The 26916-nt window shown below is 43.1% G+C and overlaps 1 protein-coding gene across 1 annotated transcript; it reads right to left on the reverse strand.

The window, feature by feature from the left end:
* Nucleotides 1-10176: 10176 nt before the first annotated feature.
* U2AF1 (U2 small nuclear RNA auxiliary factor 1) lies at nucleotides 10177-26685 on the reverse strand. The gene is given in 9 exon segments (XM_025896244.2): nucleotides 10177-13202; nucleotides 15578-15670; nucleotides 15980-16113; nucleotides 17243-17341; nucleotides 17955-18004; nucleotides 21339-21405; nucleotides 25002-25089; nucleotides 26142-26248; nucleotides 26250-26685. Coding segments are annotated over 9 exon segments (849 nt in total). The 5' UTR covers nucleotides 26322-26685; the 3' UTR covers nucleotides 10177-13063.
* Nucleotides 26686-26916: the final 231 nt, after the last annotated feature.

Consider the following 26916-nt stretch of genomic DNA (forward strand, 5'->3'; position numbering starts at 1 on the left):
GCAAAAAGAGGGAGCTGGAGCTCTGCTCTCTGTTTCTGAGAGGTCTGTAACACAGGCAGAAGCACAGCTCCCCCTCCCCAGCATTATGGTGCCTCCCTGCAAGGCAAAACAACTTTTGTTAGCCCAGGGACCTCTGATAAAGGCTGGTCACCACTGCCTGGGCAGGAAGCCAGCTTTTGGGCTGGTGCATGTTTTGTGGGAAAGGCCACAACTGCCACCACTCCGGCTACACCCACGGAGCTCCCAGCAAGGCACCCCCAGTGCAGCCACGGGCAGGGTGCTGCTGGGTGCCCAGCCCCTGTGCTCTCAGGCAGTTTTCCCAGGTCACATGCAGGCTGCAGGCACCTGCCCACAGCCAGGGACCAGCCCATCCCACCACCCTGGCAGGCTGCCGTGCTGCCAGTGCCAGGTCAGTGGCGTCCCTGGGCCTGCACAGCCCGGGACACAGGTCCCTTGTGCCCCTGGATAGCAGCCACCATCGTTAGAGGCACACTGTGGCTGCAAGAGAGCAGTAACTCATATGCAGAGGTCATGGCAGGATAATAACAGCCACCAATCAGTATGAAAAAGGGTGACCAACACCCCAATACTGAACCTACTCCAGCACCTAAACTGCACTTCATCAGTGGTGATCTCACCACAGACGTTCCCCTGCTGAGGAATACCACGTTCTGAGCAGCTCTCAGTTTCTCAGGAAACACCTTTCTTCTCTGATATGAGATTCCCACGTTTCACCTCTCTCCATACTCTGTTTTTTTCCACCTTTCCCGTAGCACAAGCTTTGCAGAACACGGAGCTCTCGTGCCACAAATCAGCAAACAGACTCACTGAAAGGGCAAACAGTGTGAGCAACCATGCTGGAACAGGGCCCAGCACTTCATGGTCAAAGGCTTTAGGATTAGAGAGACACAGAGCAGACAGGATACTCAAGCAGGAATAGGAAGGAGAAGAATCACTTGTCTTTCAAGTAGTGGCTGGTTCCATGTGCCAGCAGCATTATTAACGCTGACACTGAGCAGCTCGCTCAGGTTCTCGTCAAGTTCAGACCCCTCCCAATGGGGGAAGGGCAATATATGAAATAAAAAAAAAAATAAAAAAATAAAAAAAAAAGCTGCAGGAGACCCTCATGGTGCCCACGAGAGCAACAGACAACAAGCCAAGCCTGGGTAGAGAGCTGGCGCCAAACCCAGAGAGAAAACCAGAAGGCACAAAGTCATCTTGAGAGCCAGCGTGAGACGCCGAGAGCCCATCTCTGCTCCTGCTGCTCCTTGCTCGGAGGAGGCGCTCCTGGCCTGCCCTGGGCATCCCCCACTCCTCCCAGGGGTGGCTCCGGGGCTCCCCTCGCCCGCAGCTGCCCCTTCCCACCCCTTCCCTTCATTACAAACACAGAACAGACGTCCAGTTGTGTGGCAGCACCACATTCACAGAACCACAGAGTGGGTCAGGTTGGAAGGGACCACAGCGGCTCATCTGGTTCAACCTCCCCGCTCGAGCTGGGCCATCCCAGAGCACATGGCACAGGATCGCATCCACACGGTTCTGGAATAATTCCAGCGAGGGAGACTCCACACCCTCTCGGGGCAATCTGCTCCAGCCCCAGCCCCCATACCTTCACCCACCGTCCAGATGGGGCATCGGCCGCCCCAGCCTCCCCACTCTGCCATTCGCATCCAGCGGATGCCGCAACTGCGCCGCAGGGATGGGGCAGCCCCTCCGCCCCGCCCTGCGCTGGGCCTGCCACCTCACCCCGCGCGATCTCGGACAACCGGACCAGCGCCGCGTGCGATGGTCGATGGAGAGATGATGAATGATTAGGAAGGAGGAGAGGTAGAGAGGAGGATTACACCTAGGAGAGGGGAGGATTACCAGGAATGCGCGCGGTCGAGAGCTAGCGCCAAGCGCGTGGGCACGCCCCGCCACGCCTGACGCCACGCCCCCTCCCGCCGCCCCCGGGGGGCGGGAGCGCGGCGCGAGCGCTGATTGGTCACCGCGGGGGCGTCGGCTCGTCGGAGTCAGCCAATGGGAGGGCGGAGCGCGGGCGGGGCGGCACCGGCGGTGTCCAGGGATGTCCAGGGATGTCCAGGGATATCCAGAGATGTCCAACAGCTTCCAGGGATGTCCAGCGGTGTCCAGAGATGTCCAGGGATGTCCAGGGATGTCCATCAGTGTCCAGTGATATCCAGAGATGTCCAACAGCGTCCAGGGGTGTCCAGCGGTGTCCAGAGATGTCCAGCGGTATCCAGCAGTGTCCAGTGATATCCAGAGATGTCCAACAGCGTCCAGGGGTGTTCAGGGATGCCCAGATGTGTCCAGCAGTGAACAGTGATGTCTATTATGTCCAGCAATGTCCAGTGTTGTCCAGCTGTGTCCAGCAGTGTTCAGTGATGTCTACTGATATCCAGTGAGTCCAGCAGTGTCCAGAGATGTCCAGGGATGTCCAACAATGTCTAATGGTGTCCAACAGTGGCCATGGATGTCCAACGGTGTCCAGAGATGTTCAGCAGTGTCCAGCAGTGCCCGGCAATGTCCAGTGATGTCCAGGAATGTCCAGCAGTGTCCAGTGGAGTCCAGCAATGCCCAGGGATGTCCAAGGATGTCCAACTGGATCACTGAGGAGAACGGGGGGAATATGCCTGGGTTTATCCACAAAGTCTTCCAGGATGGTGTCCAGTTCTAGGCCTCTCAAGTCAGGAAGGACATTGAGGGGCTGGAGTGAGTCCAGAGAAGGGCAACGGAGCTGGTGAAGGATCTGGAGCACAAGTCCTGTGGGGAGCAGCTGAGGGAGCTGGGAGGAGTCAGCCTGGAGAAAAGGAGGCTCAGAGGAGACCTTGGGGCTCTCTGCAACTCCCTGAGAGGAGGTTGTAGTCAAGTGGATTCGGCCTCTTCTCCCAGGCAGCCAGTGACAGGACAGAAGGACACAGTTTCAAGCTGTACCAGGAGAGGTTTAGCTTGGACATCAGGAAGAATTTCTTCACATAAAGGGTGATTAGACATCGGAATGGGCTGCCCAGGGGTGTGATGGAGTCACCATCCCTGGAGGGACTGGCCATGCCACTCAGTGCCATGGTCTAGTTCACAAGGTGGTGTTCAGTCAAAGGTTGGACTTGATGACCTCAGAGGTCCTTTGCAGCCTAATTGATGTGTGACCCTGGAGAGAGGGCTCTGCCAGGGCTGTGGCCAGGCCCTGGGCTTCAAAGGTGTTTTACTCATGCACCCGTGGGCTGTGGCTTTAGGGGACACACACGTGGCTGCTGGTGGCTTCTGAGCACAGCCTGTGGTAGCAGCTCCTTGTCTGGTTTGGGGGGAAAATACCCACCATCAGAAGGGTTCTGTGAGAGAGGTTCATGGGGCAGCAGTTGGGTTCTCCCCCCAAAAAGACCTCAAGGTTGTGCTGGCGGTGTGAATCCCACCTCAGCTTGCCAAGGCCAGCAATGGGGGGAGAGATGTCCAGGTAGCCCTGGAAATACCCATCCTGGGGCAAGGAGGCTGGTGAATCACAGAGTGGTTTGTGTTGGAAGGAACCTTAAAGATCATCTCATTCCAACCCTGCCATGGGCAGGGATACCTTCCACTAGCCCAGGCTGCTCAGAGCTTCATCCAACCTGGCCTTGAACACTTCCAGGGATGGGGAGTCCACAGCTTCTCTAGGCAACCTGTTCCCGTGCCTCACCACCCTCACAGTAAAGAATTTCTTCCTAATATCTATTCTAACCCTGCCCTCCTTCAGCTTAAGGCCATTCTGATGGTGTCTGAGAAGGTGATAAGGAGGTGTTCACCTGGGAAGTCACTCAGCGTCACAACAGCTGCATCCACAACTGTTGTGAACAGAGCTTGGTGATGTGTAACACGGGATGCAGGTGAATTTAATACACTCCCTGCAAATTGTGTCAGAGTAATTCTTCACAACAACAAGGTGCTCTAAATTATGGAGAAAGTTTAAAACAAAACAAAGCAAAACAAGTTCTTGCGTGAAAGAAAGGCTTACCAGAGAGAAATGCTTCAAGACCACAGCCTGTGGCTGTGGGAAATCCAAGCAGCAATTTCTTCTGTATCTAAAATGTACCACTAGAGAGAAAAGCAATTCAAGGAGGTCTGTTTTAGAACATGATTCACCCTGAAGTGTTCCATGTGTTTTAGATAATCGAAGGAGTGGAGGCAGCTGTGTGTCTCCATCTGTACATACACATGCTATGTAGTAGAGCTTTTTGGAGAGTATTGTATTCTGCATAAATATGAAAAATAAGAAACAGGATGTTTTAATCAAGTGGTAAAAGTGACAGAAGGGACTTTACAACTGGATGTGACTGGTCTGAAGCTTGAGTGACCAGTTTCAGCATTACAAAGTCAAGGGGCTCTCTGGTAAGAAAATGGACTGTGACTAGAATATAGGGTGAAATTTATGAAAAAAAAAATGCAGGAAAAACACTGAACAATTAAAAAGAAGAGCCAGATACTTTATATTGCCTTAAGTAGAGGCACTGAAGCAGCTGTTTCATTATACATGTTAAAAATCCGCACAAATTGCAGAGAAACCTCCACACTGATGACAAATTACAGAGCACAGAATATTCTGAGTTGGGAGGAACCCACGAGGATCATCAAAATCCAGTTCCTGACTGAAATTACACTGCTTTTTCCCAGTCCCTTTCTGGTTCAAAGTAGATGCAAACCTACTTTTAGTTTCATGTTTTTATTCTCACTTACCTAGAGAAAGAGCTAGTAGAAAATATTGTTCTTAAACAGGACAACTATTTTCTTTAAATTGCAGTTTGCTTAGGTAATTACATCTGAAATATGCACATAAAGAGAGGGTTGTACAAGTAACTGTAACAAACAAGTAACTGTTAGCCCCACAGAAAAAACATCAACTGGAAAAACATGTGGAAACAGAGTGTACTTTGTGTTTGGCACAGCTAAATTATGGAATGGCACAAGGGGAATGCAGAGTGTGAAAACAGGGATGCTAAGAAGGCCTGGCCCCTGCTATGGGTATCAGAAAAACCATGAGACACCAGGGCACACGTGAGGGAAGCACAGCTAAGCAAAAATCCGTGAATGTTTGGAACAGTATGAGTGCAAGTGTTTGCAAACTGCAGTCATGCCCATAGAGAGTATCCAAGGAGGGATAACCATACCTTTCATGCCTTTCAGGAGGGACTGGGGAAGGGGCACCGAGTCAGCTGTTCTCTCTGAAGAAGTGCCAGCCTTGCAGCAACCACTGCAGCTTCAGGCAGATGGGTGTTGAGGTACGAAATCATCAGCACAGGTGGATATGCCAGATCCTGATAAGTGCGAAAGGGATACCTCAGAGGAGACTTGTAAGACCAAGTGACAGCACCAGGCATGTTGGAAATTATCTGACATGATGTGTGAGGCTAATGAGAGGGATTTGTGATTGCACCACAGCTCTGCAGTCAAGATTTGATCTCCATCACTGTGTCAGGAGGCAGGTGAAGGTAAACTGGAACACAAGAACAGCACAGAATGGTTTGGGTTGGAAGGGACCTTAAAGATCCTCTTGTTCCAACCCCCTGTCACAGGGGGCAGTCCACCTTCCACTAGACCAGGTTGCTCAGAGCTCCATCCAACCTGGCCTTGAGTGCTTCCAGGGATGGGGAGTCCACAACTTCTCTGGGCAACCTGTGCCAGTGCCTCACCACCCTCAGAGTAAAGAATTTCTTATTAATATCTATTCTACCACCACCCTCCTTCAGTTTAAAGCCTTTTCCCCTTATCCTATCACTACATGCCCTTGTGAAAAGCCCCTTTCCACTACAGGGGAGTTTTGACTTACAGAATAAACTGACTTCAAATATCTCCAGAGCAACACCAACCCACACTGTACCATGGCATTACTGGCATTAAAATCAGTCATGGTGCCTGGGAATGAACACAAGGAGCTTTTCTCTGCTGCCCACTAATTAGATCCATTAGGGCTGAGCCCAATCAGTGGGATAGATGGATTATTCTTCAACCCAGTGTTGTGAATAACTCCCATAAATCAGCAGGTCACTACCAATAGCGTAAGTGGAGCCATTTCATCCATTTCTTGAGATCTGGCAATGCTCGGGTTTTTCTCTTGCAAGGAACAAGAGGAGCTGCAGTGAGGGTTGGGATAAAATCAAAACTGTGATCTGAACAGTGGTGATGTGACACCAACTGGAATAGAATCATAGAATCATAGAATCGATTGGGTTGGAAAAGACCTCCGAGATCATCGAGTCCAACCCTTGGTCCAAATCCAGTCCATTTACTAGATCATGGCACTCAGTGCCATGTCCAATCTGCGTTTAAAAATCTCCAGGGATGGTGAATCCACCACCTCTCTGGGCATGGAAATATTAACATGGAAATAAACAGCTTGTTTAGGAATGGCAAGGAGAGGATGATGTTTCTTCTGTCAGTGATGAGTAAAACATGCTGAAGACTCAAAGGTTGAGGAAACAGATTCCTTGGACCAGTGCAGTCAGTGATCAAAGGGAGAGGAAAAAAGGTAAATGCTGTTGTGGTAGGATCACTGAAGGAGGAAGATCACGTGGAGGAGGCTTTTTGTGACCAGCTAATGAAGGCACTCCAAGAAGTTTTGTTGGTACCCACAGCCATTTTGGGATGGGAGAGCACAAGGCTATCACACAAGCTCATGGAAAGGTTTTTATGCAAAAGGAAGAAAACACAGCCCAGGAAGAGCCACTCCATATTTTAACTGCATGCAAGAGGCCACAAACAATTGGGAGAAGAGACTTCAAAATGATCTTTGACAGGCTGGAAACGAGATGAGAAAGTAAAATAGGAAGTTGGCTGATAAGGACAAATACAAAATTTTACGGCCAGACTGCAAAACTTCTTGAGTGGCCACTATCTGGACAGTAATTGTGTGGAGTGGAAGGTATGACTGTAGTGCCAGGCCAAGCTCAATGAGAGTCAACAAGGCCCTGCTGTTGTGCAAAAAGCAAACATTGTGCAGGGTTATGCAAACAGGAATACAGTCTGAAGCAAACATGGCACCCTCGGCACGGCAGGCTTTGTTGAGGTACCTTGTCTCCCATCTGGAATGCTGCATTTCAAAAAAGACACGGCCCATGCAGGACGTGGCCTGAGGAGCACAAAGTGTAGAGAGAAACATGGCCCAGGAGTAGAGACTGAAGGAAGTGAAGTTGTTCAGAGAAAACAGAAACAGTCAGAAACCTTGCTCAAATCACCCACCAGTACTACAAGGATGACATAATCTGCTGCTCGCTCTGCACTATTCCCTTGGCTGAAGATGTTTTTTCTGTAAGGTGTTACAGCTGCCACCACACATGTGTTTGAGAACCCCAGAGTTGTCCCAAAGACCGAAGGCTTCCCTCCTTGGAGGCTCAGCAAGGAGGGCAATTAAATGTCTCTTTGTTGTGGTCAGCATGGTCACATGAAAGGGTAAAAAAATAATGAGCCAAACTCCTGCAGAACGGAAAGAATGGCCCAGACATTAGTGAGTATTACTTGGGCAGATTTTTGCCTGTCTTCGGAATTTCCCTTGCCCATCCCCAGTCCAGCAGTGCAACAATTAATGTTTCACTCAATCCCCCAGGCAGGAAGGCTGGCAGCTCACTCTCCACTTGTGCTTTGTCCAGAAATCAGTTCTCATGTCCTGCCTCAGAGTCCCTTTATCAAATCTCTTCCTCATGTGGCTCCAGGACTTCTTTTCCTCCAACACAAGAAGAATCCTCCTCGTTCACTAGAGAGCAAAGAAGAAGGAATGATGGAAGTTGCAGGACTGCTTTGATTCGTGAAGTTGTCTCCCATCTTTCTCTCAGACATGAGCAGTATCAGCTCTCAAGGAAAACAGGTGGGTAAAGGGAGGAGCAGTGGTTCCCCTTGGCTCTTCCCACAGCTCCCAGGCCCAGGAGGCAGGCTGGTGCACAGGCTGCAGTGGGAGCAGTTCCCTCCCTCTGCCTGGCCAGAATCCCAGATGGCTCCAGGAAGAAAGTGAGGAGGATCTGAAACACAATCCAGTATTCAGCTGCACAGGTAGCAAGACTTGAAATCAAGCCAGGTGCTGCGCAAAAGCACAGCAGGCCTAAGCCTGGCAGACTAAAAGCTTTTTCACAAAAAACAAGGAGGCAGGGACACCAGCTCCAGTGCTCCCTGCTGCTTCTCTCCCCACTTTGTCTCGTGGCTCACTGAAACCAGAGCAGAAACTACTTTTTTTCCCTCCAGACCCACCTACACGTGCAGTCTTGGAAACAGAGAGCTGGAAGTGGCCTATGGTGTCCTGAGCTCACAGAGCTCAGGAAAACAGTGCTCTGCAGGCCTTTGTCAGGAACGCAGGGGTTTGTCCCAAAGGAACACCTGGATCAGAGTAATCTTCTCTGCCTCGTGGGAACAGCTTGCAGAGCTCTGAAGGCTGTTAAGGTGGTTGAGTCAAAGGGGCAGCCACACACACGAGCTGCTCTAGGGCTCCAGCTCACCCATGAAGCTGCTGCCTCCCACCACTCCCCCCACCATCCCACCACTTCACAGCTGTCCTGTCAAAACAATCTAGTTCAAAAGCAAACACCAAAACTGAAATTATGCAGAAGTACTGAACCGGATGTTTATCAGAGCACTGAGGAGTCGGCACTTGCCTCTGAACAGAGAGATAAGCACACCCTTCCCCCCATCCTGCTTTTCATGTGCTGAAAGGAAGCTGCTGGCTACGGGACCTGGTCTGCTGGCAGCAGGGCTGGTTTGTTGGCTTCTACCATTCCAGCTGATTCCACACATCCAATTTACAGTTGAAACTTGAGATCGATTGGATTAACACCATTTCTGGCAGTAACTATCAGCAGGAAAACAGGGGCCTCCTAAAGCAGCTGTGCTGCTGCAGTACCACGGGACTGCAGGGTGGGACAGCGCTGTCCTCCCACCAGGGGCTCTTCTTGCTGAAGGTTTTAGTTTTGTAAGAAATAAAACATGACAGGGGATTAGAGGTTTATAATTGATGAGCACATAGCTGCCAAGGAAGGACTGTCTGTGTAGTTGAGGAGATGTGCTCTGCTTTCCATACATGTGAATGGAACAAAACGAAAACTGAAAAAAAAAAGAAAAATTATTTGGAGACACCCTCACCACTGTGACGCTGCAACACGGGTTGCCCAGAGAGGCTATGGACCTCCCATCCCTGGAAGTGTTCAGGGCCAGGCTGGATGGGGCTCTGAGCAACCTGGGCTAGTGGAAGGTGTCCCTGCCCATGGCAGGAGGGTGGAACTCACTCACCTTTAACTTCCCTTCCAACACAAACCGTTCTGTGATTCGTAAGAAAGCAACGTTGGCTAAACGGATGAATTCAGAAATACTTGTGTATCAATTCAACATGAATTTGATTTAATCTACAGGCATCTGGACGTAAGTTTGATATTTTAAATTGCAATTAATTTGCCCCAAGGGTAAAACTGTTCTCTCCAGTAACACAGCTCAGCTCCAGTCTTGCAATAAGTGGCAAACGCAGCTACAAATATTCTCTTCTGTCGCAGCCTTACCAGCTGAAATGAAACATTAACTTGGTTCTGTTTTTCAGCTGGAACTTTTCCTGAACAGGACTGTTTTTAGGCACAGTCTTTAGTGCAGATGCAGTTCAGAAGATTTACTCACACCCACCCCACAACTGCTATGAAAGCAGTTTCACTTCTAATGTATTAAAGACAGCAGATGCCGTGTAAGGTGCTGTTGTACAGGAGCAGCACTGGACACAGTCGTTAACACCCCAAGTTTTGCAGCTTAAGCAATGCAACACCAGGAGGAATCATCTTTAAAAGCCATGACCCCTTTTCCATTACTCATTTCTTCAATTAAACATGCTGCTTCTGTCAAAAATGAACCTTCTTCTGCCAAAAGTAAGCCCTCTTGTCTTCTATGGACCACAACAGAAACTTGCAGGATGTCTCAGCCAAAACCCTTTTCAATTAAAAGAACTCAAATCAAAACACCCCAACTCCTAACCCCAAGCTGCACTCTTTGGAATTCAACTTTATCGACTAAAGATGGAGGGGTTGGGGTTATTTTAGTTGAGGACATGCTTTATCAGCTGTAAAGAACAGAAGACAAAGAATTGCTCAAAAAATAGCTCAAGGGTGAAGAATTGGAAAAGTAGTCTATGTCCTCATCAGTCATTTAGAGAGCAGCATCCCATCTAAAGGAAAGGGATAATTTTTGTCAGACTCTTATAAAAAAAAGGCTTTATTTTGAACAAGTTTTCTCCATTTGGTTTTACAGTCTCAACATACATCATATTCATGGACAAGCAGCATTTTCACAGAATAAGAGCCAAATACAAAGAAGAGGAAGCCACTTGGGATGAACAGTTTCAACCTAATTGACTCAGACTTCAGAAAATCCTGTATGCTGTCCCTTATTTGAGGTAAAGGAATTCCATAAATTAAGATTCACTGTTCAACAGAAGAGTCAACAATGAAATATTTGGAAAGTAGGTACCTTGGGGAGGAGGGGAAAAAAATAAATCTTAAAAGACATTGTGAGCAACAAGAGAAGGGGGAGGTAGAATTTCCACTTGTGGGACTATCACATATAAATGTTTAACCAAATTGGAGCAGTTTAAATTTCAAATTTTATGAACTTTGCTGGTAGTACAGTCTTAAAATGTGAACCTAACAAGATATGTCATGAGCTTAGTTTATATGCTGAATGCTGTCACTAGGCACCCATTAGAATATCCAGTAAAATCCACAGCTTTCAGTGCCCATCCTGATGTATTCCAGTTATATTGTTAATTTTTGGGCAGCCATGCAATCAGACCATATAATTACACATTTGGTGGAATTCAAGAGTGCTTTCCTAAGTAAAATTGTATTGGAGAAAAGAGAGAAATCAAACTTCCACTATCTGTTCATGCAAAAATATACCTGCAGACTAACAGGATTTAGATAAACAGATTAAAGCCATTACAGGAACGCATCTGTATTGTTTTAAACTAACTTGTTTATAGGGCAAATCAGTTTGTGCCATTACTCTGTGTAGAAATTATCTTAAACCTTTTAAACAGTATCCACATTGTATTAGACACTGTTTGAAGAAAAACAAAACAGAAAGACTATCCTCACCTTTTGGAGTTTAAGATTTAAATTAGCTCACTAATGATGCTGAATCCCACGCCAAGAAAAAAAAATGGAACAGGATTAATATCCTGTAAACTGCAAGAACTAAATTATCAATGTGAAATTTCTAATGCCTAGGAGAAATACATTTCAGTTCAGCCATTTAATGCCAGGCACTGTTCAATTTTTTAAAGTAAAAAGAAAGCATCATTTCCTTTACAGGCTTAACAAAACATCACGTGGAGATGTCAAGCTTCAACTGCTTGAGTGGTATTTCTCCAGAAAGGGTCCTGGCAAACTTAAGTTCCACAGTGTCATTGGCCAAACCATCCAGTGGAAACAAAATAAATTCAAACTGAACCTGTGCAAGAATTGAGTTGTAAGAAGCAAAGCAGATTCATTTAGAAAAGCTTGTTTATCAATGTTATTTTGTTTTCCAAGTTCCAGTGAGCAAAATGGTTTTATACTTATATTAACAAACCAGCTTCTCTTTGCCTCTGTGTGATGAATCTATAGCTCTTCTATTTATTTTTTTTATTTAATAATCATCAAGTTGCAGATTCATCATTTAGCAAGTTATCTGGCTCAGAACTAATAAAGCTCTAACAAATTCTTTTCCCCACTGGAAAACTGTATCATATCACACAGTTTTGTGCACATAAAGTTATATCTTGCAGCAATATGATCGCTGACCAGAACTTCTTGCTATGTTACACTTTGAATAACAGACATGAACGAGGTGAAACTGCATCTCAGCCATTGTACAAACTGTCTCTCAAGATGTTCCAACACTTCCACCGGAGCTTTAACGCTTTGAGACACAACCTGTGATGTTCAGTGATTGTGCAATTCAAGCTCAGAAAAAGAAATATGAATTTGTGAAGAAACTGACATCTGTCCATTAACTTTTATCACGCTCCAGACTATCAGAAAGCAAGTAAAGGTGGAAGAAAAGATTTATTTTCCACTAGCATCCAGTTAGTTTCCTATGACCTTGAACACTTGCGAAATGCTTTTCAATAAATGACAGGTAAGAGAGCATAGATTAGGGAAAAAAAAAAAATCAATCAGTTAAGAAATTCGATCCTTGTATTTAGGACCTTGCATTTCCTTCAATAGCACTTCTGAATCATGTTGCATGGAGCAGAATTTTGGTGGTTTCTTTTTTCACTAAACTCTCACCTGCCTATTATGAATCATTGCAATAAAAATATTACTTTTTTCTTCCACGCTACACTAGGCAACTTTCCAGCCAAAGACACGGAATTTAGTCAAGAATTATAAAAACCTGAACTATGAACTCTGGCACAGCTGGGAACAGCCACTCAGCTACTCCAGAGTGCTTAGAAAATAGGCAGCCAGGAGTAGCAACTCAACTACTCCGGAGTGCTTAGAAAATAGGCTTTAGATTTTACACCAAGAAATTGGATTTATTTTAAATGCCACAGTCACATTGATAGACAGAGCACAGACTTTTGGTAACAAACAAACATACATTTTTGTAACTAAGCGTTTCTACTCGGTAAATAAATGCGTTTCGCACAGCCTTCCTCTTAAATGTGCCTAAACTAACCTAAATAAGCAGACAGCATAGCAGAAAAGGGAAACTTTGTGAGTAACTGTTTCTTAAGCAGTATATTATTTTTACTATGTATATAATATATTTTATATTATATACACATACATTTTCATCAACAGTTCAAATTATACCCAAATAATCCAAAAAAAAAAAAAGAAATCCAAACCAAAACCGGCGCTCCTCCAACACATTTGCCACCTTTTCCTCAGGCAGAGTTAATCCAGGTATTTGTCAAGATAGAGGAATGACAGTTAAAAAGACTCCCCCCAACAAGAAACAAGTTACACAAAGAATACTGTATCACTACAAATTTTTTTTTATTCAGAAGCCCATCTTTTAAAAAAAACGTCATTATGAACTTTGTTTGGTCAAACTACAACACTTTCTAGCAGACATACGGTAAAAATGGCATGGCTCAGAATCGACCGGATCTCTCGCGATCTCTGGACCGCCTCCTGTCGCGCTCGCGGCCTCCTCCGCCGCCGCCGCCGCCACCACGGCCGCGATCTCTGGATCTAGACCGGCGCTCGCGGGACCTCGACCTGGATCGATGCCTGCAGAGAAGAAGTCGGAACATTTTACTGTCTGGTCCCAGCCAGCAGTTTACTTGCAGTTACCACACTTAATTAAGGATGGGAGTAATGAGGGAGAAGAAAGGCAGCGTGTCATTAGAAGGGTTGGTTAATTGGCACTCGGGATGCGAAACCGCATGTTTACAAACTGCACAAACTCAGAATACCAGGGAGTCAACACACACTGGAACAAGAATGGACTGTTCCCTGCAGTCACCTGTTAGAGTGGATCTGCAAACCTTAAGGAAAGGCAGGGAGAGGAACCAAAGGCACTGTTACACAGCTGTTAATTAAAGAAGCAGGAGAAAGGGACACCTGCTTTGGCAGATAGGAACAGCTCTCAATGCCAAAAAGCCTAAAGCTGCTTGTAAGTCCACTCATATTAAATCAATTGCATTAATTAGCAATTAGAACTCAGTTCTCTGTGGTTGTTCCCCCCTCTTTTATCTACATCATGCCCTCCCCCCCAAGCCATCAGCACTGGCAAATCACCTTCCCTGCCTCTGAGGCAGATGAAAAATTCAGGAACAAAGCTAAACCCATCCACTCCACCCTGCTAACAGAGCTACTGTGAATTTATAGCGTATATGGCACTTGTCAATGGTTTTAAGCATTTCAGAAAAATTAATTGTATAAAACAAGTTAACAGTGCAGTTCTAAATACATGTAGAAATTACAGCAAAACTGAAAAAAACTCAAGGAAACAAATGCTAAAAGTCTTCAGTTTGCAGAATATTGTTTCATAGTGAGATGTTTTGGGGTGGGACTATGCGTGGTGACAAGTTTTACTATGACAAAGACACATACTTAACTCTTGCACACCACTCAGCTGGCCCAAATTACTAAATTCGCCTTTTATTCAAAAGTTCTGGTTTACCCTTCTTTTTCCTACTCAAAAACCTTCTGACACACTTCACTCTGTGCAGAACTACTTTCAGGACAGTCTAGTTTATACAACCTACCTGTGAAACCCCACTGACACAGAACTGGTATCTTTTATACCAAGCCTTACTGCTAACCTGTGACAGCTTTAGCTGACTTCAAAAAGGGCCAATAAAGACAAAACTGGATGGAGGATTCAGTATTTTATTTGTTTCAGCACATACTGAAATCGGGCTATGGATAAAACAATCATATTCCAAAGCCCAACACACAATTTTCTTGCAAAAAAAGGTGGTATCTTTTAATCAGCATTACTAAGTCTGAGAGATCCAGATTTGTAACTGAGGCAAATACAAAAAGCATGTTTTGTCTTTTTCATGAATAAATCAAACATCTTAAAAACTTACATTTAAGTTAATATTAATTGGGATGATTTAGGAAAAGTATTTAGGCACAAATACATGTGGGCTAAGCAACGCAATCCATGGTTTTGAAAGTTAAATTCATCCTCACAAATTCTGAGACACTGCCAATTAGAGACATTTATAGAAAAAACAAATCCACAATCCCAGGCTCCTTCTGTCATTGAAAGCAACCTACAAAATTGTGCTCTGTTATAAAAGCAAGATCAACAATTTTCCATGCCTACACTAAATAGCAAGGTCCTCAATGCAAGCAGACTGAATCCAGCTGCAAATGAACCATCATTGTAACACCAAGAGGTATAAGCCTTCCTACAAGGTACCTCACTAAATGAGTAATATAACAGAATGTACTTCTCACATTTTTTTACCATTAAACAAAATTACTATTCTTTTTTCCTACTGAGAATTCCTATCAAAAGGGTCACACTGTGAGGCTGGTATTAATAAACAGTGAGCTCAATACAGTGACTGCCTGTTACTAACAGTAAGAAATGAATACAGGCTAGAAAATTTTCCATTAACAGTTAAAAGCAAACAAAGTTGGGTCCTGAGTATAACCTATAGATATGCTTGACTGCACAAAATGCTGAAAGAGGCCAATCTGATGCTGCCAAAATGCCCATTAGCAAAGCAGCCTGTGTCTGACAGAGGCCATGAGCAAACACATCTAGAAGAGAAAAAAACGTAAGAGGCATAAAGTAATTTTTCCCAAATAATGTCCTTCTGTACAGTTTGCAGATCTGAGCCACACACAGGGCCTATATATTCAGTAAACTCAGTGAATTTTCCTCTCCTTCAACCCAGCCTTCTCCTAAAGCCACACCAACCTTGAGCACCCACAGCACTGCAGAGCAAGAAGCACCATAACCGTTTATTTAGAGACCTTCACCTTTGTTCTAAACCACTTGCCAGCTTTACTTGATGCCCTTCCATTGGCATGTACCAGAAGTGCATTAGAAAAAACAACATTAAGTTTAAAGACCTGCCTTCAGATTTTTCAGCAACTGATCATTAATTTACTCATTTAATGGTGTTTAAACAGAAACTCACTTTTTACGACGACGCCCGTACAACTCACGTCTTAACTCTCGAGAGATGGGCTTCAAATGCATGAAGTTGCAGAAACCTCCTCGTGTACACTCTCTGAAACAGAATTCAAGAGGCACAGTTAGAATTCCCAGCTCTACACTACCTGTTTGGACTTTTAGACACCCAAAAGTTAACCACCTCTAACATTACAACCATCGTTTACTGACAGTGACTCACTCCTAGGTCAAAAACCCAAAAAGATGGGAAAGTCCCACGTTTCACCACAGGTCCTCCACATCACAGTTACCTGAAGTGGTTTTCTTCCTACACTCAGTTACACATAAAAACCACACCCAAGCAACCTCCCTGCCTGTGCAAACATTTCTCAGACACTGCCAAGGCCAGAGGAAGTTGGTGTTTTACCCCATTTCATATTGACGGCAACAGGCCTCTCTGAAGTCAGTCACAGGCGAGAGCTCGGCATGGATGGGCTGCCCATTGAACCAGCGATTGTTCAGGTCAATCACAGCCTTTTCTGCATCTTCTTCACGGCGAAACTAAAAGCAAAAGTAACATTTTCTCACTCTATAGAGAAGTAACAGAAGCAGACTGAAGATTTGAAGATTCCCATCCAATCAGTTGTGCGGTATCTGAGGCTCAGGACCAGTCATGGAACTAGCAGCTACTTCAGAGTTCCTGGGACAGTCCATCAAATCAAGGGTAAATATGTCAGCTCTTTATTAACTGGGACTCAGAGCTAATCAAAACATTGATTTTCCTCTTAATTATGTTCTCTTTGGTCTTTCAAGTGAAAAAGTCAATAAAGGCTACTGTGCTTTCTTAGTACAGCTTTAAACCAAGAGAATGCTTAGAAGTACTTTCTGGAACACCAACACTCCTGATGTAATGGATTTCTTCAAACATTTAAGAGAAATCTGTAGGAGAACTGGAGCTCTCATTCATTTAAATCAGAACTTACAAAAATCTGATCCTGTTTTATGATGAATGTAAAACATTTGAAATGCCTTTTCACAGCTAACCACTTTCAAATCTTTAAAAACAACTTTTGGTTCTGATTACGACCAACACAGGTCTGAAAATACTTTCTAGTTAAAGGAATGCACAGTCCAAATATTCAAACAAACTCTGTCACACCTCCCCAACACTGTGCACACCCAATAAAATTCCTGCAGGTGACAATTTTGTACTGGTTATTCAAGAGATACCAACGACTTTTAAAAGCTAAACCCGAGTGCTCCAGTTTGCACCTTAAACCATGCAGCTAGTACCAAATATTACAGGATTACAGGATACTGTGTTCAACTGGAAGTTAATAAATAAATGCACCTGTTGCAAATAAACCTTTCATAATGAAGTGCTTAAAGGGCAGCATGATGGCAAGACAGATCCCAAATTAATCCTGTCAAACTAAACAGTCCAGCAGTACAGTGTTGATAACTGTGCTAAAAAAACAAGTGCTAATCTTTCTGAAATTACAGATTTTGACTATCAAGAAGCTTTCTCGTAATTTATTAAAATTTCTTTCAGATTCCTTTCACATTTTCACTCTACTTTAAATCGCGATGTTGGAGAGCTTCTAAAATCTAAAGCATACAGCAGCTTTTAAAATTATAAATGAACAAACCCCACCCCCAGCAATTACATAAAGATGCCTCTTTATCCTACCTTTACGTATACATTTCCAACTAGATGATCTCCAAGGTTATCGCACACGTTCATCTCCTCAACTTCACCGTATTTCTCCTCCATTTCTGTGAAGACCTCCTAAGCACAGAGAAACCCATTACAAGCTTGCAGCACGTTAGCTCTAAGTACAGCAATGTTGTATTTAGCTGTAGGTATGAAATACAACTTTCCCTAGGGGAAAAAAGCGAAATCACCGTGTTTTTTTACATTTCTGATTTTAAAGTTAGTACTTGCTTGGCCTGTACCGTGTCCATCTGTAGGTACAGCACTAACAAGATACAATAAAAACCTATGGAAAACATTATGCAAGCAGCATTTACACAACACATAAGATGCACTGAAAACACAACACATAAGCCTTGATGCTATAGTTTCACTTTCTTTCTGTAACAATAATTAAGTATATTTTGAATTCATAGAAAGGAAGCAGGTTACAGAATCGAAATGCTACATCGCTTAAGCTGCTGATTTTGATTAAATTCTATTTCAAACAGTAAAGTTAAAGCCAAACTAACCAAAGGTTATACCAGGAAATATTTAGCACTGCTAAATAAATAAAGTTGTCAGTTTTATATGAACACCTGAGGAAATAAGTGCTTCTGTCTGAATCCACCTCCCTGTGCTACGCACTACATCCATTTCACTTGTTTGCAGTACAGGTCCACTAACACTTTAATGCATTTTCACATACCTCAAAGAATTCATCATAATGTTCCTGCATCTCAACATCGCTCACAGCACCTGCAAAAGTCAAAGAGTCAGAGTGATTAGAGCCTGCCAATAAGGAAGAAGAGATTTTGATCATACTACAAAACAATCTAGAAGGCCGTCTGGAGCATAAGAGACACCATATAGCATGGAGCTAACTAATAGGAATATTAAAAAATAAGGATGTGTGAAGAGCTTTAAGTCCCCAAAGTATCTGTCAAAACATTACATTGATATGATCAAATCAAAGCAAGTTTTAATCAGAGCCAAGCTTGTATGCCACAAATTCAAAGGAAGGGGAAAGGAATTCCTTTGAAGTATCACTTTAAATTTAATGTACAGTCCCACTCTCTGTCTACTAACAATTTTACCTAAACAGAAGGCAAGTGCTTTGTTACATGTCCATATTTTAAGTATTATTACAGCTTAGTGTTCCTCTTCCTAAAGGCAGAATTTTATGTCCACCTCTCCAGCATATCCACTAGAATTTGAGTTCACAATGTAACATAGCCCAGAATTATTTTTTTTAAATTTGCTCAAAATAGTTATTGAAATGACACACTTTTCTCAGTGCCCTCAAAGCAGGGTACCATAATGCTTTGCAAGAGAGAACAATTTTCTATTTTAATTTTGAATATAATTTAAGCTTTTCTGTAGTCCTGCAGAACATCTTTTAGTGCAAGAAAAGCCAGCCACATATTCAGGTTAGATTATTTTCATGCTCCAAGCTGGACTTTAAAAATGAGTGCTGCTTGCCTGCTGCTATAAAAACCAATGTACGTTCGGCTTATTTTTCAAAGTATTAAAAGTATAAAAATGTATTTCGTTTATTTCTTCCAGTCTACAGCAGTTTAAACAAGCTGTATACATTAAAGTCTAATGTATTAGCTCTTCAGCAGTTAAGTGGCTTATTAAGATCAAGCGGAGCAGTTTTAAAACAAACCCCGCATTTTATGCTAGAAAAATATGCTGGTGTTTAAATTAGAAACATTGCTGCTTTAGTTCACAGAACGTGAAAGACAAAAATCTGAGCCAATAAAGCAAAGTTTATTCACTTTCAGGCTGCTATGAAAAAAAGATGCTTTGGGCTCAGTCATTTTTGGCTATTATTACCACTTGGACAAAGTTTACATTTTTCTTCAAAGGCTCTAATATTAACCAGTCACATTCTCTGGAACTGCACGTCCTGTTCTTCCACCCAGCTCACCTCCAGAAGAGGCTAAGGAGCATTTGGTTTATAGTTTAGGCTAACAATATCTCTGCATTTGAAACGTTATTTGCTTTTAAGAAATTTCTCCTTCCTCGTGGTTATACTGCAAATTAAGGAATATCAAACATTAAACCAGTATTTCTAGGCAGTTTAATACTTAACTATATTCTCAAGGTTCTGCCAACACCACTGATAACAGCTTACTAATACCTAAGGATTTTTTTGTTGTTGTTGTTGTTTTTAAAGGTATCAGACAGGGGCTCTGTGAGCCACATTGGGAATAACGACTTGTTACCAGATGGACAAGTGCCAAAAACTTTTAAGGAGATTTCATTGTCAAATTAGGAGATCATAAGCAACAGTTAATTAATGACTATTCAATGTCCTTCTGAAGTGGGAAGCATACATATGCACAGGCTTTACAAACATCCATATTATTCCAGGGCTACTGGTATCTGAACCTTGAGAAGCCCCAATTACTAATTAAAATACTCAGGAAAACTATTGCTGTTCAAAACTAAGGTTAATCCTCTACGACGGCAATAGAAAGGAAGACAGTTAAGCAACAACACAAAGCATTAAATAGCTACCCAAGTTATCCATTGAAAATACATGCAGTACTTAAATAGGGACAAATACCAAAGTAACAAGGAGCCAGGAGTTCCAGCAAACCTACTGCTTGCAGAGCTCCAGCTCTACCCCAGGAGGTATAGTGAGGCTCTGGTACACAGCTACTCGCTTGTCACGACAAACTAGAGTTGGATACCAGCATTTGCAACACTGGAGAATCTGTTCAAGACTCTTGCAGCTGTAAATCTAAACAGCTCCACAGACCACACTGCTGTCACTCTGTGCAAATTAGTTACCAGCGCATTGAGAGTTTAGGGAGAGAGTGGAAATACCCAACTGGAAATTTTGTGGTCTACTGAAACAGCATTAACTACTAAGCATCTGCAACAAGAAAGCCTACAAACCAATAGAACTGTTTAAGCATCTAGACAAAATTATACAGCATGTCTAGTGTGACAAAAACTCAAATCACTTAATTGAGCCATTATTACTTTTAGAAGCAAGAGAGGCAGTGTTGACTTTTAAGTTAGTGGCTGATTTCACAGGGCACTTCTAATCAAATGCTGGTAACTAATCTGAACTAGTCTATAATCCAACAGTCAAAAAAAAAAAGGAATAGCCAAACAAAGCTTTATTACCACACAGTCAATACTCACTTCAACAAGAAATATTAGTTAGAAAAGAACACCGACCCTTTTTTGGTCCTAAAACTTTTTTTTTTTTAAATTTTATTCTAATATTGATGATTCAGTTACACTGATATATCGGTAATCGCTGATCAGTCCTGGTCATTAACTGCTGCCAGTCTCACAGGAGGTGCGTTTGCTTTTATGCCCATTTTTATCTGAGGAGGAGTCATTAAATTACTTCATGACCATACCCAAATGCCTTCCCCTCCTCAAAAGTACTTTTAAAAATATATTTTCTTAGGTAAACGTGCCACTTGGCTTTGGAATTTGAATTTTCAAAGCATGGGAGGAATTTTAAGCACGCACCCATCCAAAAAGGACAGCTGCCAGAAGGGAAGCGTTTGTCAGTCATGGTATATTCCTTCCCAAGTGCACTCCCTAAATGGAAGTTGCATTAACCCGGGACAAATTTCTGCATGCAGTCTGAGAAGTTTCAAATTCAAGTTTTCTTAATGTTTACAGAGCAGGAAATTTGTTCTGGACGAAGTCAATGTGTCATTGTCCTGCTCTTTAGACAGTGGAACTTAATGGAGAGCACAAAACATACAGAAAACCATTCCTAGGATGCAGGCAACTGGCAGGGAGAAAGGTGACAGACAGGAAGACAGCAGTGCAACCAAGACTGCTTCACTGGGGAAGTACAATTTGAACCCTTTTTGATTTAGCAGTTGGTATTCAGATTCCCCTCACAGTTTTGGGAGTAGGGGGGAAGGTGAGTGGGACAAAAAAAGTTTGGGGTTTTTTTTTTCCTCGTTTTTTTTTTGTGTTTGTTTTGAACACATTTAACGAAACGTGGTCAGTTTGATCTGTTAAACTAAAATGGCAGACCAGCTTAAGTCGACACTGAGCTCTGACAATCAAGCCCAGGGAACCAGTGAAGGAACTTGTATGAACTTACAGCGCAAACCGTCAGCAGACTGGGAAGAGTTTTGAGGGTTACGGTAAATGTTCAAGAGGGCAATGGTCTGAAATACAAAACGCAACAACTTTATATTATGGAAAATAATTTTAACAAGAAACTGGTTTCCTTTAGGGTCGCTTTGGCCGAGTCTGTGCTGAAAGAGAGGTGGTTATTCTCTCCCAAGAAGGAGAACTTTCACTTAGCTGGTGACCTTTCTAAATCAACCTAACACTGTAAAGTAATAGAGATCTCATGACACTCCATTATTGTATTTTATTCCATTCACCAATATTACTACAGAGGAGTTTTGCATGAATTCAGACAGCTCTGTAATAGGTGGCATCCACACACCATTTACATTACAAGCATAGTAATTCAAATTTGGTTTTACTGAACGATTTCTTAGCAGGAAAGGAAGCAATACAATAATTACAGCATAACATGAAATCTCCATTTTCCTAAAAAAGTTACCTAAAAAAGTTAAGATGAAAGAAAACCCAGTTCTGGGAAACTTACCGTACATCACATATATGCCTAATTTTTTTTTTTTTGTTGTTGTTGTTAAATCAAGAATTTGAGAAATGTCTGCAGTTTAACCCTTTAAAAAAAATGCAGTGTTACTGAGAAATCAAGCTTCACTTTGGAACACAAAAAGGGAACCTGCATCAAGTCCAATTTATGCAGCCACTTATGCGCTTGGAATCGCACACGTTCCCCAAATTCTTGATCTGTGCGCAAGAAGAGTTCCATCACTTGTCCTGTTTGCAACAGCTTTATGTCAGCAGCTCAGGAGCCAACATTATTTTCTCATAATTAGGAGTGGGCTCTTTAACACCATTCTTTAAAAAAATTTCTCCAACTGTGGGACTTACAGTGTGAGCCGTCAGCCGTCTGTGCACTGTTTTGGGGGTTACGATAGATGTTTTGAATCAAGATGGTCTGCGGGGAAAAAAAATAAAAAGGGGAATTCTACTGGCTGCTGTGCATATAATAGACAATTGCAAAGAGACAACTTGTTTGCAAACAGCTAAAAGTCATATTTTTATCCTTAAAGACTTCCTTTTGTATTTGCAGAGTAGCTTCCAAAATTGCATCCAGACCATCATATTATGAAAACAGCTTTAATTAACCACCAAGAAAGAGCTGCGTTTGTCTCAACAGCTATCCTCGAAATGGGAGGTGTGAGGCACAGTAACCTAAAATGTCACACGAGGTGTTCTGGAGATGCCTAAGCCCTCGAGACCAGATTCACTACTGCCAAGTCTAGGGGGGAAAAAAGTAGTGTTATGTGCACAGCAGGTAATACATAATGCCACAGTCTCCAAAGTGCTACACCAGACAGTAAGGCCTTTAGGCAACAGCTACGTCTCGTTTTGTGCGTCAGGAATTTCTTGGTGGAATTTCTGTTTAAATAATATAATAGCATCATAGGTTCACATGTTTCCGATCCTTCAAATAAGGACAATATCCTTTTAGCCCTTCTGCTTTTTACTTGAAGAATTAGCCCAGGCAGACTTGAAACCTTACATTTGTACCGTTCTTCTTAAAATCAAGTTGTCTGAAAAAACAAACCATGTTTAAGTTAGTAAACTAATATTACAAAAAAATTCCAAACGTCCATATCACTGTAAGCAGCTCAAAAATTGAAATTTGATTACTTAAAATACAAGCTCAATGTTAGTCAGTATGAATGGCAATCCCCAAGTAATTTTAGCTTACACATTATTATTAGTCACAATAAGAATTCAGAGTTTAAAGGAGTCACAGGACCAGCAATGCCACACCTACACATGCTGCCCATTTAACACATTAAAAAAAAAAAAAATCACATTTAAAATCACACACATTTTCTAATGGGTACAGTCATACCAACCAAAGCTTTGTGCTTCCATGGCCCAGGTTTAAACTACCCATGATTTAGCCTACAATCGGAGACCGCCAGAAACATGCATCTAGTTCTGGTGTTCCTGCTGACTGGGGGTAATTTGATCACCCTGGATAGCATGACCTTTCCTAACACAGCTCTTCTGTAAAGTAGCTGCACCAGCAAGAGCTGCACAAGGTAAAAATGTTGGGCTGAAAACTTCCCATTAGTGAAGTCTCTGTTCTTCTGTTTTCTATCACAGCTGATTAACCACCTGCACACAAATAAAGATTTCTGTGGTGAGCCCTGCACAGTGCCAGGTACGGTGCTGTGCAGTCCCAGACAGCCCCAGATCAATGGGACATGCCTGACCCGCTTCAGCTGGCACTGCTAAACAGAGTCCAAAGCAGAGCTTAAAGCTGCACCGACACAGGAAGCTGTACTTGCAAAGTTTTGTTGTTAAAAAAGGATTTAGGGGTGGTGGGGGCTTTGTGTTAGGTTTTTGGTGGGTTTTTTTAACTTAAAAGGTAACTACTTGTCTGATTTAGAAATATATTCTAGTAGCCAGTGACCTAAATTCAGGTCTCTATATAACCAATCACATTTCAGCAGGTGCTCCATGTAGGTCAGCAACACGGAATAGTTTTGAAAATGGACAGTATTATTTTTGAAATAAAATATCTGCATTAAAAATCATTAAATTCCCAGAAGTAGGGAAGTGTTTTTGTAGCTGAAGTACCAGCAGCAGCCCCCATGGATAAGCAACCTTGACATTCCCCCCTGCCCACTCACAGTCTAACTTGAGGAGCACCACAGCTCTGAACTTGTCACATGGATAGTACTTGCCTTCCTAATTTCTCCCCAAACCAACATCAGCCCACCATTCTCACCAATTCTGCTCCAAGGCAGATGAGATGAACTTGCAGAAGATCTATTCTTATGTAAACTTTATCTTTGTAGACTGCTGATAAGGCAAGAACTTTCAAAGGCACTACTTCTCAAGTGCAATATTCCCAAAGAAATCTATTTATCTGTGTACCTTGACAATCAGCAGTGATAGACAGAGGGAAAACAAAGTTCTCCAAGAATGTAATTTGTGAAAACTATAGAGCTCACAGTAATAAAAACTTTGTCACTCACTGCACTTTTTAAAATTTATTTTTATTTCTGGCAGATATGCAGTCACACATAATGTCTCTAACAATATTCACTTAGCCAAAGATACAATAATCTGTCAGGTCAAGTGACAATTCACCCTCAGCAACCAGGCAAGTTGTTTTTTAATAACCCATTTTTACAACATTCAAAGGAAGTATGCAAGTCACTCTTGAAACTTAAGAGCCTGGGTCAGAGAGCAAATGTAATGACAGATGAGTGACTTCTATTCACCAATTAGTTTACTTCTATTATATGCATGAAAGATTAAAGTTCTCATCTTTGGGACAGGTGGAACTTGCTGCCATTGTCTGTGCTTTAAAAAATCTGGGATGGTTTAAGTGCCTGAACACCACTGAGAAGGCACACTCACCTGAAAGTTAGCACTGGTTGGTCTCTACTACAGGCAAGCTTACAACAGCATCGCTTCCTGCAGCCATTAAGGGTGACAGGAGATAATTAGAAATGCTGGGAGAAGTAAATGGAATACCCCCAAAAAAGCAAACACCCAGATAAACTGGGGCCAAAAGTGAACTAGTTAATCTGGAGCTCGCTAATTATTCACTCTTATCTAAGAATCTACATTTTAAAGAAGCCAGAATATACTTCCATGAGAAAGAGGAAACAAAAGGGAAACAAACCTGGCTAAATGTTGGTTTGTTGTGCAATCGAGAACATCTGTCTCCATGGCGACAAGCTCCAATTTTGAAATAAAATGAACAGTTGACTCTGCAAGGGAAAAAAAGAATAAAGTAGTTACTTACTGGAATAGAAAACATTAATATGCAAAAAAGCATATGCCCTAAGTGTCTTTATCTTGATGTGGAGAAGTAACACAGAAAGGAAATCCACACCAAAACTGCACAGGGAAGTATTACAGCAAACCTGTCCACACTCACTCCTTTTCCCCCTGACTTACAGGCAGGATCTGACTGATTTCACCCTGAATGGTTTCATGATCCACCACACACAAGTGATCACTGTTTTACCCTTCTGGTTCTCCATCCTTGTCTCTACACCAGTTTCAGTGGGTGCTGGGACAGGAAGTGACGTGAAAAACGGTCTGAAAATTTACACTACACGAGCTCTGTGTCTGAGTTCATGCAGCCCCTGCTCCAGGCAATGAAACCTGCTTTAGAGCTGACACAGTTGCACCTCTCTCATGTTTTATAAACCACCTGTTTAAAGTTATACTCTAAGGGTAATTCAAGCTACTGCCAACACAGTACTGGAAATAAAGTCAGGGAAGAGAAAAATCCTGTTAGAGAGAGAATACAAAGAAGCAAAATAAATTCATTTAATGAAGCCATTTCCATGAATATAGTCAATAATTTTAAGAGTAAGCTTTTTTTTTTTTTTTAAACCACAAGCTTTCCCTGAACGATCCATTTCATGGCACCTTCAAAACAATGCTGGTTTAGAAATGCCAGTAAAACTCTCACAAAAAGGTGTAACTCACACGGAATGATGGAAGAAAACCATAAGGAGTTTAAGTTACCTTGACAGGGAAATGCAAAATTCTGAAGAGCAAGAAAGCTACTATGGGCTATATATGGGTAAGTGAAATATCAGAACTCTCCTGGAAGAAAGATTATCATTCCCGTAGTTAACACTAATTATTTCCACACTCCTGTGTAACCAACATCAACTCAACGAGGGGAGAATTATTTAGGTACTAAAGCACATCTGATCTCTAGCAAAACATTCTACTGTAAATTTACAACATGCTTACTCTTCATTATGTTTTTGAAAACAAACACTTAGCATTATGATATACTTACTGTCTTTTCTGAACTCTAACCTGAAATAAAAAGAAATACCTAACTATAAAATTTCCAACAGTGCTTCCAACTTCAGCACCTTCTGGAAGGTTCCGTTTGCTTTTTCTAAACAGAAAATAAGAGCTGCACAGGAATTTCGTGCCTGATTAATACTGTGGAACTGTACTGCATTATATTCATATGTATCTCCTTTGTGAGAGAGGACGCTACAGTAACAGAGCTCAAGAGAGGCTGCCGATCTGCTTTCCCGGAATGGCAGCACTACAGAGCAGAGCAGAAGCCCCATGGCCAGGGGCTGACAAGAGTAATTTAGTCCAGCAGCACATCGACGCCCCCTTTTCATTTTTACGAGTGGAAAAACACGCCGGTTTGGTCAGGCCGGTGGTGACCAAATTTTCGTTAGGAGGGTTTTGTGTGTGTGCTTCCAACAACCAGAGAAACTAGAGGCGTTCCCGGACGCGTGGAAGGCTGCAGGCAGAAGCCTGTAGGATCAGGATGCAGCAGTCGGGGAAATCCTCCGCACCCTGGGGAGGGGGGAGAAATAACCAGTCGCTGTCCTTGCAGCAGAGCGGGAGCTCTCGGGCTGCTGCGAGGCGCAGGGACACGAACAAAAGGGGAACAGGAGGAGGAGGAGGCGCTTTCTGGCAGGAGGCGGCGGGAAGCTCCGGCACCCAGCGGGCCCGGCAGGAAGGCGCAGCGCGGGGGAGACGTGGAGGGAAGGACGGGGGAGGGCGGTAACCGCACCACGATGGCGCGGGCCACACCCGCATGGCGG

This window comes from Manacus vitellinus, unplaced genomic scaffold, assembly GCF_001715985.3.
Source record: "Manacus vitellinus isolate BGI_N305 unplaced genomic scaffold, ASM171598v3 scaffold_7_pilon, whole genome shotgun sequence".
NCBI lineage: Eukaryota > Metazoa > Chordata > Aves > Passeriformes > Pipridae > Manacus > Manacus vitellinus.